The following is a 20,194-nucleotide window of genomic DNA, read 5'->3' as shown; positions in this document are numbered from 1 at the left end:
AACGCTGGGTGGGTGGAAATTTGTTGATCCACCCAGATTCCAGAACTTTCCACCACGGAAATGTGAGGAAAATGTGTTTTTTTGGGACAAATTCTTAGCTTTGCAAGGGATTCTGGGTAACAAAACCTGGTGGTAGGCAGTCGAGTCACCCCATCCTGAATTTCCCTGGGTGTCTAGTTTTTTAAAATGTATAGGTTTGCTAGGTTCCCTAGTTGCTGGCAGAGCTAGGGCTCAAAAACAAAAGGTAGTCTTTTTGTCCAAAAATGGCAAGATTTCACTGGGAAATTGAGGTGCAACCACGTTGCGTTTTGCGCTGTTTCATGTCGCAGCCACTATGCCTACCCACGCAAGTGAGGTACCATTTTTTTCGGGAGACCTTGGGGAACGCTGGGTGGGTGGAAATTTGTTGATCCACGCAGATTCCAGAACTTTCCACCACAGAAATGTGAGGAAAATGTGTTTGTTTGTCAAATTGTTAGTTTTGCAAGGGATTCTGGGTAACAAAACCTGGTGGTAGGCAGTCGAGTCACCCCATCCTGAATTACCCTGCTTGTCTAGTTTTAAAAAATGTATAGTTTTGCTAGGTTTCCCTTGGTGCTGGCAGAGCTAGGCCTCAAAAACAAAAGGTAGTCTCTTTGTCCAAAAATGGCATGAATTCACTGGGAAATTGAGGTGCGACCATGTTGCGTTTTGCGCTGTTTCATGTCGTAGCCACTATGCCTACCCACGCAAGTGAGGTACCATTTTTTTCGGGAGACCTTGGGGAACGCTGGGTGGGTGGAAATTTGTTGGTCCACCCAGATTCCAGAACTTTCCACCACAGAAATGTGAGGAAAATGTGTTTATTTTGTCAAATTCTTAGATTTGCAAGGGATTCTGGGTAACAAAACCTGGTGGTAGGCAGTCGAGTCACCCCATGCTGAATTCCCATGGGTGTCTAGTTTTCAAAAATGTATAGGCTTGCTAGGTTTCCCTAGGTGCTGGCAGAGCTAGGGCTCAAAAACAAAAGGAAGTCTCTTTGTCCAAAAATGGCAAGATTTCACTGGGAAATTGAGGTGCGACCACGTTGCGTTTTGCGCTGTTTCATGTCGCAACCACTATGCCTACCCACGCAAGTGAGTTACCATTTTTTTCGGGAGACCTGGGGGAACGCTGGGTCGGTGGAAATTTGTTGATCCACGCAGATTCCAGAACTTTCCACCACAGAAATGTGGGGAAAATTAGTTTTTTGGGCATATTCTTAGCTTTGCAAGGGATTTTGGGTAACAAAACCTGGTGGTAGGCAGTCGAGTCACCCCATCCTGAATTCCCCTGGGTGTCTAGTTTTCAAAAATGTTTAGGCTTGCTAGGTTTCCTTAGGTGCTGGCAGAGCTAGGGCTAAAAAACAAAAGGTAGTCTCTTTGTCCAAAAATGGCAAGATTTCACTGGGAAATTGAGGTGCGACCACATTGCGTTTTGCGCTGTTTCATGTCGCAGCCACTATGCCTACCCATGCAAGTGAGGTACCATTTTTTTCGGGAGACCTGGGGGAACGCTGGGTGGGTGGAAATTTGTTGATCCACGCAGAATCCAGAACTTTCCACCACAGAAATTTGAGGAAAATGTGGTTTTTTTTGTCAAATTGTTAGTTTTGCAAGGTATTCTGGGTAACAAAACCTGGTGGTAGGCAGTCGAGTTACCCCATCCTGAATTCCCCTGGGTGTCTAGTTTTAAAAAATGTATAGGTTTGCAAGGTTTCCCTAGGTGCTGGCAGAGCTAGGGCTCAAAAACAAAAGGTAGTCTCTTTGTCCAAAAATGGCACGATTTCACTGGGAAATTGAGGTGCGACCACGTTGCGTTTGCGCTGTTTCATGTCGCAGCCACTATGCCTACCCACGCAAGTGAGGTACCATTTTTTTTGGGAGACCTGGGGGAACGCTGGGTGGGTGGAAATTTGTTGATCCACGCAGATTCCAGAACTTTCCACCACAGAAATGTGAGGAAAATGTGTTTTGTTTGTCAAATTCTTAGCTTTGCAAGGGATTCTGGGTAACAAAACCTGGTGGTAGGCAGTCAAGTCACCCCATCCTGAATTTCCCTGGGTGTCTAGTTTTCAGAAATGTATAGGTTTGCTAAGTTTCCTTAGGTGCCGGCAGAGCTAGGGTGCAAAAACTACAGGTAAGCACATTGCCATAAAAGAGTCCATTTTTAACTGCAAAATTGAGGTGTGACCACGTTGCATTTTGCGCCGTTTCCTGTCGCAGGCACAAGGCCGACCCACACAAGTGAGGTACCGTTTGTATCGGGAGACTTAGGGTAATTCAGATTTGTAAATCAACTGTTATTACCAATTGTTTAGTTTATTATTATTATTATGCATAGTTAATTAAAACCAGTGCAAAAACATTATACAAAACAGTAGAAAAAGACTTTAAAAAATCATAAAATTTGTACATTGTAATCATCAATAATGAGCTTGCACTAAACCCAGTCTGAATGATCGAAAGTATTTGTCTTATGGTGGGGCAGCATGTTCTCTTAAGTAATAAGCTTCCACTAGAAAGCCCAGTCTGGTTGAGCAAATTGTTTATCTTTGTGGCGGGGCAGCATGTTCCCCTACATCCTGTAGGCCGCCTGCTTGTTGCCTATATCAATGATCGAAAGTTTTAGTTTTTGGCAGTTTTTGCTCGATCATTGCAAGGAACTTAACATATCTACAATTCAGTTTAGTGTTCAGAGGGTTCAGGCAAGCTAGCACTGCTTGCCTTCTCGTGCGAATCCCTAGCTGCTTGAACTGGCCCTTTAAAAGCTGTTGACGGGCTGGCTGTAACTCTTCACAAAGACAGGTCAGATGGAGTATGTCGCCTTTGTCTATGTTACATAGTGGACAAACCTCGTGGCCATTGCTCCTTAGCCATGGTGGTAGATGTTCACTGCTTGCAAGACCCCTAGTCTGTATTTCAAGAATTTCAGTTTTGTGGTCTTGGGATAACCCTGACTGAAGTATGGTTGTGATGACAACGATTTGTACGAATTTAATGTCATCCAAGCGTGTTTTCTTTTGGCGAATGTGGCCTTATCCTCTAGTAAGGATAGACTTTTGACCGTTTTCCAGACTAGTTTTTTGAACTGGTTGTGCCCAAGTTGCATGTCCCAGATCGCAGTTAGATTGGTTGCCCCCAGGGCTTCCTGCAGGTAAGATCTTGCCTGAGATGTGTCCCTGTTTTGAATATCTTGCCATAGCAGCGAGTCTAGAGTGTTGGTGGTAGCCGAGCGAAGTTTGTGGCAGCAGATGATGTATGCTCCCTGTCTGGCAATAACTTGCTTTTGCAAACCAAATTCCAGCCTGAGTTGGGCAGGCGATGTATAGGACAGGAGCAAAAACATTATTCTATAAGCTTTTGTCTGGATTATGTCCAGGTTCTTGGAGTCTCTCCCACGAAGCGCCTCGCTGCCATAGCAGATAGAAGGTAGTAGCTTGGCCTGAATAGCTCTCAGATAGAGGGTTAGAATTGGCCCCATCAATTGATTGGCTATGTTTTTTAGTGTGACGGCAATGCACACCCCTCTCCTTTTCGCTTCCTGCTTTTGCTGTGCAAAAGTGCCATCTCTATCAAAGAGGACTCCCAGGTATTTGTAAACGAGTGCAGACTCTATTTTTTGACCGCCTAGGGCCCATGATTTCTGAATCTTCTTCTTGGTGTTGATCGACATGGTGCGTGTCTTGCTCAAATTTATTTTAAGTTTATTTTCCGTAGCATAGCTGTTCATTTGGGTCAGAAGATGCTGGAGGCCGATGTAAGTGTGGCTGAGTAACACGACGTCATCCGCATACAACAGGTTTCTCAAGATTTTCCCTCCCAGCCTCGGGGAATGCGAGTTGCATGTGTTGAGTAAACCTGATAGATCCGCCATGAACAGATTGAACAATATCGGGGCAAGCACGCACCCTTGCTTGAGGCCTTTGGTGGTGCGGACTTTAGATGACAGATGTGTGCCGCCTCCTAACTTCACCTGCACCCAGGTATCCGAGTGTAGAAGCTTCAGCATGCTTAGAGTGGGCTGCGGTAATCCCCATTGAGCCAGTTTCCCCCAAAGTCTGCCTCTCTCAATGTTATCAAACGCTGCACTAAAATCGATGTAGCACATGTGCAGCGGCAGTTTTTTTATTTTTGCTGCATCGATCATAAGAGAGATGGCCAGAATATTGGTAGCTGTTCCGGTATTTTTTCGGAATCCGGTCTGGTTCAGTGGTATGATCTGATTTGAATCCGCCCAAAGCATGATCTCCTCTAAGAGGGTTCCCGCAAAGTATTTTGCATCATTGTCGAGGAGGGCTACTAGTCGGTAGTTGTTAGGGTCCATTTTGTCGCCTTTTTTGAATATAGGGACAATCGCTGACCCTCTCCAGGATTCTGGGATTTTATTTAAGAGTCTGACTTCCGAAAATAGCGGTTGCATGTTAATAGCCCATTCTGTGATCTTTTCCTTGAATAGGGCTGGCGGAATGCCGTTCGGTCCCGGAGCACCTTCCTACCTGCCCTTACGAATCTGCTTTTTTATTAATGCTATTTGCTGACCGACTGTTATATCCGGTGTATTTTTGGGTAGGCCTTGCTCTCTCTTAGTCGGGGTCTTCGTCGTAAGCATTATGGAGTTGGGCTCTGTGATGTTCATTATTTGCGCTCCTGCATAGTCTGGTAAATCGTTGAGGTGGGTAGAGAGGTCATTAATCCATAACTCTTCCACAATATGCGAGCCTAGATCTTTATGCTGTGGTCGTAGGATCCTATTTACTGATTGCCAGAAGCGTGAGCTATTACTACTTTTAATGTCATGTAATAATTTTGCCCATATGTCATTTTCAGCATTTTTTTTATGTTCCATTTTATGCTTTTGAGCTTAGTTCTTTGTTTCTTCAGCGCTGCCTGAAGCTGTGCGTTATCGGGGGCTGATCTTAGCTGTCGTAGTGTCGAGTTTACTAATCTTTTGTGCTGCCTTAATTCTTCTTTTGGTCCTTTTTTTAAGTTGGTTTCACTCATTTCTTTATGCAAATTAGTTTTTGGGGGATCTTAGTTGCCAGTTCTTTTTGCAAAGATCCTGTGTATTGCTCCCAGTGGAGGATATGCCCAACTGCATTTGTTTTTTGTGTGTTATATCGTTGGAGGGCAATATCAGCCAGAGTTGTTAAGTTGGTTGGCGTGCATTTGATCCTTTTTTGATTGATGGAGTAGATCGCCCCATAAGTTTTGTCTGGCCTGATTGCAATAGGCGACTTTGTTGTCAGATAGCATTCTTGGGGGCGGTGGTCACTTTCGCCTTTATCCCCCATTCTAAATTCCAAGATGTGGGGGAAAAGTGCCAGAATGACAAATGTATAATCCAAGATGGAGATGGCTGTTTGTGAGTAGAATATTTCTACTGGGGGTCGATCTGTCGTGAATCTTCCGTTTAGTGCCCGAAGATTTAGATGTTCTAAGTCATTAAGTAGGGCATTATATGAATGCTTTCTCTTGTGTTGCGGGGAGCTTTGCGATGGTATCGTATAAATTATGTTTAGAGCCAGGACCTCTTCTTCTGGTGATGAACCAAGCAGGTTTTGGTTAAAATCCCCTGATAGGAGGAAGAGTGGCTTTTCCATCTGAGACATATACTCCTCAAGTTGTTTGGTAATTATTTTGGAGTCGTTGCCTCTGTGTTTAGGATGGACATATGCATTAACAAGGCATATCTCTTCTTCTTTGTTGCAGAGTTTTATTTTTATTTTTACTGTTAAGGTTGAGGATGTGGAGGAATTCATGAGATCTGCTGAGGATATTGTTGTATTGGATATATATGTAGCTAAGCCTACTGACTGGTGGCCGAATCTATTGGTTCTGACTGCTGCTGTTGAGTAGCAGGGAAAACCCGTGATATGTTGTGTGGAAGTGAGCCAGGTTTCCTGCAGCATTACTATGTCAAATTGAGAGATGTAGTGCTGAAAGTCTGGGTCGTCCATTTTTGAAGTTAGGCCATTTATATTCCAAGAGCAAATGCCTATGGTTGGCTCCCTACCCTTTGCGTCGTCTCTCATTTGTTGATGACATCAGTCCTCTTCAGGGCGTATGAAAATCGTTCGAGAGAGAGTTTCTCTTGTTGATGCTCGATTTTGATGTGGCGGCCCACTTGTACTCGCTTCTGTCCATCCCCGGGGACTGCGTATGATTTTATTTGGTGGACTTCCTTTCAGGGGCTTGCTAGTGGTAAGCGTGAGGGTCTGATGGTCCATTGGCGCTGGGCTTCTCCTACTTATTGTCCGTGCTGATTTTAAACCAGCTACCGCCCTCAGCCTGTCTTCTGGACATTGCCAGGGTATATTTTCTCTCTTTTTAGGCGAACTTCCCAAGGCACCTTTGAGAACGCTGAAGGTGTTTGCCTGTCTGGCCTCTGATTTTGAGATTGACCTCCTCTGTAGGGGAGAGGGGTAAGCTGGTTTTGATATGGGGACAAGCTTAATGCCCCAGATCATGAATTGCTCAGCTTCTGCTGCAATAGAATCTGCAACATTATTAGAAGACCAGCTGGTCTTGGTCCCCTCCGCGCTGTTTGCGTTGGCGGCAGGCAAAAATTCAACCGAGATTAAGTCCTTAGTGCTTATCCCCTCCAGGCTGGGAATATGACCCATTAGTTTGAGAATATTGCCACGATTCAACGTGTCATGCTGCCCTTGTGACTTGTATTCCGGAAGAAAAACCAGAATCTCTGTTGATTGTTTAGTACTTCCCGCCTCATTATATTTTTTTGTCAGGTGATGTTCTTGAGCTGGTGAGCCATGACCTTTGAGGGTTTTGTGAGAAGCCAGGATAGAGCCTTCACCTGGCTTATTTGCGGTAAGTGATGATGCTGTAAGAGAGGGTGTTTGCTTTGATGTGGATTGTGAATCAAATAGCCGTTTGGCTTGGGGACGCTCAGATTGACTAGAGACAGGATGGATAGTAAGGTCCAATATGGCAGAAGCATGGGCTTCATGAGTTTGGCTTGGTATTAAGCCAGGATTTCCAATCCTGCTCCCTGCCTCAGAGTTTGACCTTGGTGGATAGTCGCCTGCAACTATTGATGATATATCTTGGTTGATAGTTGGTTCTGACGTTACCCTTTCCATTAGGAGAGGGGGCTCCTTGTTTTGCAGCATTGAATCACCCGCTTGATCCTCAGAGGCCCTTACAATCTTATTCTTGGCACCGTTTGGCAGTGTAAGATGTATGAGCTTTGCTGCCGCCTCTCTGTCTCTGTCTGTTTGTTCCGTTTGGTCTGTTGCCGGTGATCCTTGGGGGCCTTGCGCTTCTTGGTTCTGCTGGCTACTGTTTGTTTTGTGCTGCTGCAGGTTTAATTCTAAGGGCAAGTGGTTTTCACTGTCTGTTGGATTAGCATTGTTAGTGTCATCCAAGAAATTCTTCTTTATGTCGTAGAAGATGGGAAAGTATTTAGACGTAGATGTTGCAGATTTTTGCTTACGCCCTTTCCTTTTTTGTTGACGCCGTTGTTTGGCGTTAAGTTTTTGTGAATACTCCTGTGCCGTGTGGCTTGTCTCTTCATTTGTGGATACAAAGTGGCCAGTTGGCTCTGCTATATTTCTGGATGCTTCGCTCCTGATGTCTCCTTCTTCAGAGTTGGTAGAGCCCATGTCTTTAGTTGCGTAACCTCTGTGTTGAGTCTTTTTTTCTCCTATTAGTTCTGTTAGCATTGAAGGCAATGTGGCTACTTTGGCTAGAGCCTGGCTGCAATTGCAGCTCAGATAGGTGTTTGATTGTGCCCTCAGTATCAGGTAACCCTGGGCGAAGAACTACGCTCCATTCGCGGAGCTTGCGGAGTTTCGGCAGCTCCGCGTTCCGCGGAGAACGCGTAGCTGTCGATAACTCCGCGATCCGGTGCGTAGCGTAGTTCTCGCGCGCTGAATAACATTATCGCGTGCGCGGCAATGGCTTACCTTCGTTCTGCGTTCGTTTTTTCCTGGTCGCTTGTGCCACCATGTTTGGAAACACTCTCGCACAGTCCCGTGCGACTGTGCGAACGCGATAACGTCATTTTGATGCGAGATAGCGTCATAAGGATGCGCGAGGATGCTTTTTGGTAAGATCGAGTTGCCGAACACGCAGAAACTGCATTCTTGCACAGAATAACTCGCGAGCATGTTAAAACCATAATAAATTACCATTTTGGTTAGGAAAAAAAAGCAAAAAACCTTAAAGTTGTACCTTTGGCTTTATTTTTAGGGGGGAAGGACCCCTCTTTTTGTTTCTACTCTTGTTTTGCAGAGTAAGGAGGAAGGGCTCTTGAGTTTACAACTTCCTGTTCCTGTCCACCAGGCTCCTCCCAGTGCTTTGTCCATGTGGTGCTCACTTTCCTTTGGATTTTGAGCTGGAAGGATCACTTTCTGTCTGTGTTGGCTGCATTACTGATTTACCTTGGATTTAATGAGGACTTTTTGAATTGGAATTCTCTTTTTCAAGTAAGTTTGTGTAATGTATGAGTGATGTAGACTTGTGCTTGTTTGATTTGATTTTTTTTTAAACTACAGTATTCAATCCTGGAATGAAATTATTGATGGAGGCCTGTACTTTCATGAGGTCCCAAATTGTAATTTTTTTCTAACATTGCATTTTGTGGAATTTAAAATGTTTCTAATTTTTAAGCCAATATCTGACCCTAGTACCCCATGTAGTTAGTGTGTAGGCATGCATGAGTTCATTGTATTAACTTTCTGTGGTTGGCCTGGCCATGTGTTGGCGGCCATTTAATGTTTCCAGCCACTTTGCTCTTGCCATAGGCCTCCAACCTTGTGGCCTACTCTGGCAGTAGGCCATAGGTACTACTCATAGGGTCATGAAAGTTAATCAACTGTTTTTGTGGTGTACCCTTAATGTGAAAATCATGGATGGCTTGGATTGATATAGAAAATCTTATTTTTATGTGTGGGGTATTTCTGGTTTTGGGTGTGTTTAAACTTTAAATACTCTGTCAATTTCTGCCATTAGGTAACCCTAGGAATACAGCTTGGGTAGTTTTGGTAACTTCGCACAGTGTGAGCACGTGAACTTACATTTTTTGTCTTGTTCGCGCACTCAATGTACTTGCTCGGGAACGCGAACACGACTTTTTATTCTGTTCGCGCTGCCGAACATGCCGATTTAGCATTCTCGCGGACAATATGTCCCGAGTTGCATAAAAGTTTCTCAAAAATGTTGCAGGTCTTTCTTGTGCACCTAAAAAGTCCTCATTTATGTTATGTTGTCATTTTGGTAGTAGTTTTCTCTTTTTGGAGCATGGACCACTTCCATTTTCTGTCCTCTATGTAATTTTTTTTTTTTTTTTGGGGTGGGGTGACCAATTTGGGCAGTGGTGTGGTGTGTCCATTTTCTGAAGCAAAGCATTGTCCCTTTGCCATAGGCATTATTGTCTGTCTTCTCTTTCTTGTCATGTTGTTGTTGGTGGCCAGGCCATGTGGTGGCGGCCATTTTGTGTATGCTTCCTTTGTGATTTATTTTGCCATGTTGTTGTTGGTGGCCAAGCCATGTGGTGGAGGCCATTTTGTAAAGTTGTCCATGTTGTTGTTGGTGGCCAGGCCCTATGGTGGTGATCTTTTTGTGTATGCTTCCTTTGTGATTTATTTTGCCATGTTGTTGTTGGTGGCCAGGCCATGTGGTGGAGGCCATTTTGTGTATACATCCTTTGTGATTTTGCCATGTTGTTGTTGGTGGCCAGGCCATGTGGTGGCGGCCATTTTGTGTATGCTTCCTTTGTGATTTATTTTGCCATGTTGTTGTTGGTGGCCAGGCCATGTGGTGGAGGCCATTTTGTAAAGTTGTCCATGTTGTTGTTGGTGGCCAGGCCCTATGGTGGTGATCTTTTTGTGTATGCTTCCTTTGTGATTTATTTTGCCATGTTGTTGTTGGTGGCCAGGCCATGTGGTGGAGGCCATTTTGTGTATACATCCTTTGTGATTTTGCCATGTTGTTGTTGGTGGCCAGGCCATGTGGTGGCGGCCATTTTGTGTATGCTTCCTTTGTGATTTATTTTGCCATGTTGTTGTTGGTGGCCAGGCCATGTGGTGGAGGCCATTTTGTAAAGTTGTCCATGTTGTTGTTGGTGGCCAGGCCCTATGGTGGTGATCTTTTTGTGTATGCTTCCTTTGTGATTTATTTTGCCATGTTGTTGTTGGTGGCCAGGCCATGTGGTGGAGGCCATTTTGTGTATACATCCTTTGTGATTTTGCCATGTTGTTGTTGGTGGCCAGGCCATGTGGTGGCGGCCATTTTGTGTATGCTTCCTTTGTGATTTATTTTGCCATGTTGTTGTTGGTGGCCAGGCCATGTGGTGGAGGCCATTTTGTAAAGTTGTCCATGTTGTTGTTGGTGGCCAGGCCCTATGGTGGTGATCTTTTTGTGTATGCTTCCTTTGTGATTTATTTTGCCATGTTGTTGTTGGTGGCCAGGCCATGTGGTGGAGGCCATTTTGTGTATACATCCTTTGTGATTTTGCCATGTTGTTGTTGGTGGCCAGGCCCTATGTCGGCGGCCATTTTGTGTGTCCTTCCTTTGTGCTTTTGCCATAGGCATAGGCCTCCAACCTTGTGGCCTACTCTGGCAGTAGGCCATAGGTACTACTCATAGTAGGGTCATGAAAGTTAATCAACTGTTTTTGTGGTGTACCCTTAATGTGAAAATCATGGATGTCTTGGATTGATATAGAAAATCTTATTTTTATGTGTGGGGTATTTCTGGTTTTGGGTGTGTTTAAACTTTAAATACTCTGTCAATTTCTGCCATTAGGTAACCCTAGGAATACAGCTTGGGTAGTTTTGGTAACTTCGCACAGTGTGAGCACGTGAACTTACATTTTTTGTCTTGTTCGCGCACTCAATGTACTTGCTCGGGAACGCGAACACGACTTTTTATTCCGTTCGCGCTGCCGAACATGCCGATTTAGCATTCTCGCGGACAATATGTCCCGAGTTGCATAAAAGTTTCTCAAAAATGTTGCAGGTCTTTCTTGTGCACCCAAAAAAACAGAATTTGTCATTTGGTTGTTGTTTTGGGAGCCTGGGCAGGGGTTTCTTTGTATGTGTTTTTGCGGTGTTATGTTTACAACCTCTGTCTTAGCCATGGGCTATTTATTCCTTGCACATTAACCTGTCATGTGCAGCAGGCATCCTCGTTTTTCTGTCCATATTGGTATCTATAGGCCTGCTTGACTTTATTGGTTCTTTCTGGACTTCATGTGGCCTTTGAGCTGTGGTGCTGCTGGACTGGTATTATTAGTCTTCTGTTTTGTCTTTTATACATTGACCTGTGTGTCTTTCAATTGTTCATGTTGCCTTACTGCTTGTTTGACTGATGTTGTTCTGCCTTCTTTACTTGTAGGTGCACAAAAAAGACTGAGGAGGTGCTGGTTGTTTTTTCATCCATCGCTCGTTCTACTGCCAGACGGACGTCCTTCAGTTGTACGCCACGTGTGGTGTGTGACTCATCTGACCAGACATCTCTGCAATTTGTGCTGCTGTGAGCTGACTGACATCAGAAGAAGATGGGCCCTAAGAAAGCTACCAGGTCCTCCACCACAAAGAAAGTTGCTGCGAAGAAGGAACAGCAGAAGGAAGTGTCACTTAAGTCTGGTATGGACCCCAAAACCTTTTTTGGCACCCCAAAAGGTACGCCTGCAGCAGCGGGGTCTGGGGTGCAAGCTGGGACCAGCACATCTGCATTAGTGGGGGCAAGCCAGCATCCCAGGGCCAAGCACATGATGAGGGTCGAAGAGGTAGCCAGCCTTCTGCTTGCGAGCAGTGATACTGAGCCAGAACTAAACTTATCGCTGTCTCAAAGTAGTACACAATCCACGCAAGATGGAAGTGCTCAACAACCACCGCCAGCAGTAGATGTTCAACAACCACAACCACCGCCCGCAATAGGAGTTGTTCACCCACAACCACAACCACTTCCCGCAACAGTTGTTGAACAACCACAACCACCGCCCGCAACAGTTGTTGTTGAAAAACCCCAGGCCGCAATAGTACTTCCTCAAGAACAACAACCACCATCTCCGCACCAAATAGTAGTAGTTGTTCCTCCCGAAGTCGGGGCAGTTCAGGAAGTAGAGCCTCCTTCCGAGCAAGAAGAAGAGGAAGCCACTTCTGTAGGTGATCTATTTCCTTTGAATTCACCAAGGGAAAGGAGGGTTAGTGCATCGAGTTCTTCGCAAAGCATCCCTTCCGATGACCTTGATACGGATTGGCAGCCACAACTATCTGCGCATTCAAAGGAGAGACATCCCAAGAAGACCATGCTAGGAAAAAGGAAGTTTCCAGGCAGGCTTGAACTTATGGAGGTCGATGTAGGTGAGCAGGATACTGCTGGTGATAAAGACGGGTCTGACACTGTCATCATCACAAGCGTTATTCCTGGTGCAGAGGATGTAGAGACAAACATTTTCACCCTATCCAGAAATGCTGCAATGACTGATGAGCAGGTACCACGCATAACTCCTACACACTCAACACCCACAGTAACACCAGCTCCAATTTTTTCAACAGCGAAGGCCCGGCAGCATCCGACATCCAGCAGAAGCGCCACTTCAACAGAAGGAGGTAGTGGCAGTACTAGGACTGAGCTGTCCCATAGTGAAATTCCACAATCCTCCAGTCCATCCGGCATTGGCAGTGGGTCCTCCTCTTCCTATGGCAGGAGACAAAAGTTTACCTCCCCAGTGTGGGACTTCTTTACGGTTCACCCAGTTCAGGAGAACATTGCTGTATGCACCATTTGTCATGCCAATGTTAGTCGTGGTAAGCTTGGTACAAACTATGGGACTGGAGGCCAAACGACCCATTTGAAAAAAACACACGTGATCAGGTGGGAGAACCACCTTGCAAGCTTAAAAAATGTTAGCACTCGTGTTGGTGGGGATACAGTGGTACAAGGTCCACTCATGGTTGACCAGGAGGTAGAAGAAGAGGGAGACGATGACCTTCTATCTAGGAGTGGTACACAATCGACCCCTGTCGCCAGCACTGGAGTGGTAAAGTCCACATCCTCCGCATCTGCAACTTCTCAGTGGCACCAGAGTCAGCTGGAAACACCAAGGAGTGCAAAGTCTGCGATGCAAGGTGGTCCGTCTAGCACAACTCAAAGACATGCAAAGCAGCTTACCATTCCTAGCATGTTAAGGCAGGAGGGAAAGTACGAGCGGAACCACCCAGTAGCACGTTTATACAATGCCAAACTTGCGAAAATGTTAGCACTGGACCTTCTCCCATTTTCATTTGTTGAGGCTGTTGGATTTCTGGAATTAGTGGCAACCCTCTGCCCAAAATGGAACGTTCCCAGTCGCTACTATTTTGCCCGAGTGGCTGTTCCAGCACTACACCACGATGTGCTGGAATTGATTGGGAAAGCCTTACAACAGAGTGTTGTCCATTGTATCCACCTGACAACAGACATGTGGAGCAGTTGCGATGCTACAGATTTCATGTGCATCACCGCACACTGGATCTCTTTTGCAGGTGTTAAAGACAAGTTAACTTCAGGCCTCCGTGACGTTGCTGGAATTTTTAATGATACGCGCAGACATGCAACTATAGCCATGTTTGGTATGGACAAAAGTCATACTGCTGAAAACATTTTGTCTGACTTTAACGACAAGGTCTTTGAATGGCTGAAACCAAGAGGCCTTAAGATTGGTTTTGTTTCCACCGACAATGGCAGTAATGTAGTGAAGGCAATGAGAGAAGGACATTATTTCAGGGTACCCTGTTTGGCACACTGCATAAACTTAGTCGTGCAAGACTTTCTGAAAAATGAAGCCAAAGTCAGCAACATAATGGCCATCTGCAGAAGAATATGCACGCACTTTAACCATTCTTTCAAAGGACGGAAGCTGCTACGGGTCATTCAGCAAGAGCATAGGTTGCCAGTCAATGCACTGATCCAGGAGGTCCCAACACGTTGGAACTCAACTTATTTCATGCTTGAGCGTCTCTTTGAGCAGTACATCCCACTGAATGCTTATGTCATGTCAAGAAGATTAGGGGATCCTACTGTTAATCTTAAAGCCCTGACCATTGAGATGTGGCAGTGGGACCTCATTAAATGCATCACAGAGATGCTACAACCCTTTGAGGTCTTCACACGTGCAGTTAGCAGGGAGGACTGTACTATGGGCCAAGCCATCCCATTGTTGTACATGCTTGAGCAACAGGTGAAGGAGGTCTGTGAAACATACGAAGGTGACGAACAAAAAGTTGATGCATATACCTTAGCCAAGGGCTTAGTCAACCGCTTGTGTGAAAATGTAAGGCTCAACAATATTGTGTCAGGTGAACATTACATAACTGCAACAATCTTGGATCCACGGTACAAATTATTTGTCAGCAGTAACGAAGTAATTCCATTTTCAGATGAGGATGTTGACAAGTACAAAACTTCCATAGCTGCGGAAGCTAATGAGTTAGAAACTGAACGGCTGTTACTTAAAGGCCTGCCACTGCCAGCCCAGGCCAGTCCAAGTACTCCTGACGCAAGTTCTTCACAGCGTGAGAGCAGTGCGTCTGCTTTCCAGCAGGCACCAACAGTACCAAAAGCAGCACCTACACGATCTGATTCAGCAGACCCAACCAAAAGCATAACTGCTTTTTTTCTACAGAAAGGGATGGGTAAGTCCGTTGCTGTTGCAAAGGGAAAAGAGGACCAGCAAAGCCGAGCACCAATGAACATTGAGCGGATGGTTCAGGCCTATCTGGATGACACAACAGAGGTGTTCATGGAGCAAAGCCCATTGGTCTATTGGTATGAAAGAAGGAGACAGTGGCCAGTGCTGAGCAGGCTGGCGATAAAGTATCTGGCTTGTCCTGTAGCCAGTGTCTCCTCTGAGCGGGTTTTCAGTGCTGCTGGTGCCATTGTCACATCGAAAAGGACTAGTCTCTCCCCCAAAAGCGTGGAGCGGCTGACAATGATAAAAATGAATCAACGCTTCATACCACCAGACTATCAAGTACGTGAATCACCGCCGGATGAAGAAAGCGAGTGTGAAGAAGACGTCCTCACTACTGGGTTACATGACCTACTTCTGTCTGAACGCACAGAGTTTGAGGACGAGCTCCTCTTCCCTGACAACTAGGACAGGTATATTAAAGGAATGATGCAATGCATTGCATAGGATTGTTTAGCCGACTCTGAGCAAATGTGCATGGAATTAAAGTATACTAGTAGTAACTTCAGACTCACGTGATGGGCAATTTTCCCATGTTATTTAATAATATAAATTATTTATGCACTTGTGACCCTACTACTACAGGTGCAGTCAGTACTTAATTTATCGTTCGTAGTTCATGTTCATGTTGCACAACGTACATTATTTGGTGAAACAGTCCCCCCTCCACCCCCCCAACAAACACAAATGAACTTCAAATGTTTTCTTGTGAAAATATCTTTGTTTTATTTTTATATTTTCATAATGATAATAGAAAAATAAAATATATAACAAATGTAACCCCCTGACCCAGAGCTGTCCCTACCCTCCCCTAACCCCAACCAAATTTCAACCCAAATGTACACCCCAACTCCCACATCCCACCCACCAACAAAAGGATTAAAAAAGGGGCAAAAAACAGGGTCCATTTCAAAGCCGGCGGGCTTTCAGGTGTTTGTCCACCAGTATCTTCACACGCTCCTCTAGACCGTCCTCCAGCTTCTTCCGCTCCTCCTCCAACTTCGCTACCCGGCGGAGAATCTTTGCTTTGAAATCACGGCACCTACACTTGCATGCATGTTGTTGTTGTTTTGGGGGGGCCGCCGAAGATGTAACAATGCGGCGGCGGGCGGCTGCCTGACCACGGCGACGTAGTCCTGCAGGCTTGGGGCCCGGGGCATTGGAAGAGGCAGCAGCTGCTGCCGCCGCCTCCTCCTCCTCCTCCTCGGCCTGATCCACCAGCCGGCGGTAGGCCTCTACAATTGCCTGCAGTTTCCGCTGCCGGGCCCGGACTGCCAACTCCTTCCTTGTTGGTTTTTGGGAAGGAGTAACTATAAAGAAAGAAACAGAATTGTTGTAATCCAAACTCCCCGCAAATCAAGAACACAACATTGATTCAACACATAGTGGGCGGCACAGTAGCACTAGCAAGCAAGCTGAGTACCAGAAATTGTGTTGCGTCTATCTTGAACATTCTACAGCCTCTATTAATTTTTCGGACTTTTTGGCACGGCATTATGCCTGCCCTATTAGCATGGGTGTACTTCAACGGTCACACACATTAGAACGAACACCTGTCTTTTTCATATCTCCTTTTGTATTATATACTCTGATTCCGGGAAGGCGGGAACACTCTCAAAGTAACATTAATTAACAGGGGGCAGCTAGTAGCACATGTCTAGTAAAGACTATAATACTTTATACCGCGCAACAAACCTTATTTGGTTTGTGTTTCACCAGCAACGACCCATGCACCCAGTCGTCCCCTCCTTCCCTTGCCTTTGGGTTTGCCCAAAACACCGCTGCTGCTGAGACTATCCACTAACCACCGGTATTGGGTGTGTCTCCCAACCACGCTGGCAGCTGTGTTTTCCCCTTTACATGCTTTAACAACAACCCATGCATCCGACTGCTATCAGCCACTTGCATTACTGTAGTGGTAATGCTTAGCATGCTAATGACAAGTAAAGGTAACATCATATATTTTCCAGTAGAGTACAGTGAGAAAGTTTTCCCCTCCCACCAAGTAATGCAGATCACTATTGAATGTAACTTACCATCGCCCGCCGCTGTTGGCTCCCCCCCCACTGCTGCTGGTGTAGGTGCCTCTGTTCCTCCTGTCCCCGCCGGGATCGCTGAAGCTGCGCCGCTGTCCCCGTCGGCACTGGTCGATGGTAAGGGTTCTGCACCTATAAAAATAAGTACACCTTTTTAGATGGATGCACAGCCCCCTTTGTACTTGTTCACCAAGAATGGAGTTCTTCAAAACAGTTAAGTACAACGTACGTAATCAGTATGAGTCCACATTGCATAGTACAGCAGAGTCACTACACATATTAGCATTCATTGTTATGGTATGGTACCCAAGCTCATCTCATCTGTCCTGCTACTCTAGTCCTTGGAAATTGGAAGTGAACTATGTAACCTTTGTACATCAATGTATCCAGTTTTGCGCATGTTAACTCGCAGCTTGTTGCGCAGTACGAGAAGACGCTCTGGGGCAACACATCATTGTTCAATGCATACACCTGAAGAGGTGGGAAAGTAAAAGGGCCCGTATTTAAGTTTTCTATGTGGATTGTGGAATAGAGTTTGCTTACAGGTTACAACTTCTTTTTAGCATGGCTGCATAAAACTGGCATAAATGTATTTAATACTGTCTAACGTGCACCACTTTTGTCATTATTTTTCGGCAGGTGAGAAGATTGCCTTCTACGAAGCGGACATTTCCATAGCTTACAAAAAAAGAGGAATATCTGACCAGTATACGTTGGTGAGAGGTCTCCGATAGTTGCCACATTTCCCTATTGTGCACTGGTAGCTGTACAAATGTTGATTACTTTATTATGCCTGTTTTAACTCTGGATTTTTTCTGGTGGGCCCTTCAACGTATTGGACGGAACAACTTAAAAACATTGATGTTACTTACTTACTTCTAACAAAATAAAGCTTTTGAATGACCACTTTGACTCTGAAGTTTATTTTCAGTGTCTGTTGTCTTAGAGACTCACACGAGTGAGTGAGCAAAAGGGGGTTTCTTAGGTAACGGTTTGTCTCCTAAAAGCATTCGGCATCTTGGTATTGGGGTTCAGGAGTGTGATTTGAACAATAGACCAATGACTCAGGCCATATAGGCTGACGTTCAGTGAATTGTGCGTTCCTCAGAGTTCTGTGACTGAGGTGTAAGTAAGGTCCAACCTGCCTATCAGTACCAACAACATCCAATTTTCGTGTGCATAGTTACATAGTTGTGTAATATGTATATAACTCCATAGGAGATAGAAGAATACCCACAAGACTAGTAGTGGTATACTAACGTTTACAAAAATACTAGACAAACATCATTCTGGATGCATACTTGGTTGCTGTCAATTGACAAAGCACTGCAGACACACTACAGAGGAAAAAACAAGCACTGTTGGACTTACTGGGGACAGCAGCAGGATCCTCAGTAGAGGAGCTCTGTGTAACTGGTGGTTCACCCGCCGACTCGGTCCCTGTATTCTGCTTGCCCCTGGGTTCTGTGGTTCATGTAAAAATAAAAATAATAAACAAAGAGAAAAACATTGAGTGCTGTGAAACATAGACATCATTGCAAATCACACTGCTACAGTGGAACAGAGCCGGAGGCAACAAATCCATGCCAGGGGCCGCAACGCAAATATGTATCCATCCTTAGAGTATTATTAAATTAAGGATATCTATTGGTGCGGTGGCCCCTGAAGTTTGGTGCCCCTGTGCAGTTGCACAGCTTGCACATGCCCCCTAGAGCCGGCCCTGGCTGAGGTAAGAAGAACAAAGTAACGTTAGCATTCTTTGCAAGAAAAGGATTCGATTCATGCAGAAGAGAAGGCCGTGAAAAAAATGCTACAATATGCAAACAACGTACAATTATCCATCCACCGCTATTTCACTGACGGACAAAGGAAGGACAAGACTCTATTAATAGCATTAACTAACTTCAGTTCTCAACAATAAAGAAAATCTCACATCAATAAACAGCAACAGCTAGCGCCAAGTTGAAACAACATGCAAGAGCCAGTGAAGAAGAAGAACACTGTCATACAATGACAGTAGATATACCGGAATACATCGCAAATGTAACTAGGGGCAACAGTCATCGCGTTACTTATTCAGCCAATATTTACAAAGATACAATAACAATATTTATACAACTATATATATATATATATTACCTACTGGCGGTCGCCAGTAGGTATATATAGTTAGGATTTTTTCCCTATGGGATTTTTGAAAATTCTATGTCTAATAACTTTGGCGTTTGTGGACGGAATTGGCTGAAATTTTCAGGAAAATGGAACATTTTGTTTCTGAGCAGCCCCTGAAAATTTTGGGGGGGTTCGTCCAGGGGGGGCCGAGAAAAAAGGGGGGTCCCAAAACGTGTTTTTAACATTGAGTTTTCCATAGGGCGGTTAGCCTCACTTTTAGCCCGAACGGCTGAATGGATTTGCACGAAACTTGGCAAAATTGTAGGGACTGGTAGCCCGATGTGCCTTTTGTAGGTCTCAATATATGTGCTCCAGTGGATTTTGAGAAATTAACGTTTAAAAAAAGATATATATCTGTAAGCGCGCTCTGGGCAGCGCTCCGGTCCGCGGACCTTAAGCGTACCGGAACTTCGCGTAGCTAAGCTGATTGGCTCTCCGGTGTCTGTCAACATTCTAAACAGTCCGGAGCGGCCGCCATCTTGTCTCTCGGTAGGATTGAGAGACAAGAGGAGGCCAAAACAAAGGGGGAAATAACCATAAGGGGGCATACTAGCTCCTCCCTGACCCCCTAGGTTTGATGTGGAGGCTTTAAAGGGGCCCCGCTAAGCAAAAAAAAAAAATTTTTTTTTTATTTTTTTTCGTGGTTAGCGCCCGGTACGCGAACCGGGAAGCGTTCTGGGGAGCGTATCACAATGAAAAATGAATGATAGACTTTTCAAATGCTGTATGTTAATTGATTGTTGGTTTTGTTGATTATTTATTTTTTTTTTTTTAAGTTTTTTTTATTGTGTTTCATAATTTATTAAACTTTCTAACATTTCATTGTCAGAAATTTCATAATCATGGAATATAGATTGTAGTCTCTGAGGTTGTAAAATGTCCTCATTTGCAAGGAGGTTATCTACTGCTTGTACACATTGCAGTAGTTCTTGGTCCCAAGATTCATCCATAAATTCAATCTCATTTGGATCAATGATTTCTGTGTTGGACTCTGGAAGGACAATTTCAAATGAAATGTTTTGTTCACTTTCCATTTTTCCTGAAATTTGCATAAAAAAAATATATATTAGTAGAGGTAGGGCACAGTTGGGATTAATTTTAGATAGGCAGTTTTTAACAGAGAATTTATCTTTGGGCAGTGTATAGTATCAGAGTGGAAGTAGGAATATAAAAAAGTGTATCTAAATTTATAAGTACTACAGAGGGATAGTATATAACTAACAGAAAAAGTTTGCCATATTAACTTAAAGTGCTCAATATACTTCAGT

At 44.7% G+C, this 20,194-nt stretch overlaps 1 protein-coding gene across 1 annotated transcript; it reads left to right on the top strand.

Annotated features, from left to right (window-relative positions):
* Window positions 1-13,954: 13,954 nt before the first annotated feature.
* LOC144826328 (putative protein ZBED10P) lies at window positions 13,955-17,506 on the top strand. Its single transcript, XM_078684669.1, has 2 exons — window positions 13,955-15,131; window positions 17,394-17,506. Exon 1 carries the CDS (start codon window positions 13,975-13,977, stop codon window positions 15,124-15,126), a length of 1,152 nt encoding a protein of 383 aa, XP_078540795.1. The 5' UTR covers window positions 13,955-13,974; the 3' UTR covers window positions 15,127-15,131; window positions 17,394-17,506.
* The last annotated feature ends 2,688 nt before the right edge of the window (window positions 17,507-20,194 follow it).

The sequence above is a fragment of the Lissotriton helveticus genome, chromosome 3_2, assembly GCF_964261635.1.
Source record: "Lissotriton helveticus chromosome 3_2, aLisHel1.1, whole genome shotgun sequence".
Classification (NCBI taxonomy): Eukaryota; Metazoa; Chordata; class Amphibia; order Caudata; family Salamandridae; genus Lissotriton; species Lissotriton helveticus.
The sequence above is the reverse complement of the archived record's forward strand: the minus strand, read 5'-3'. Positions and strand labels throughout refer to the sequence as shown.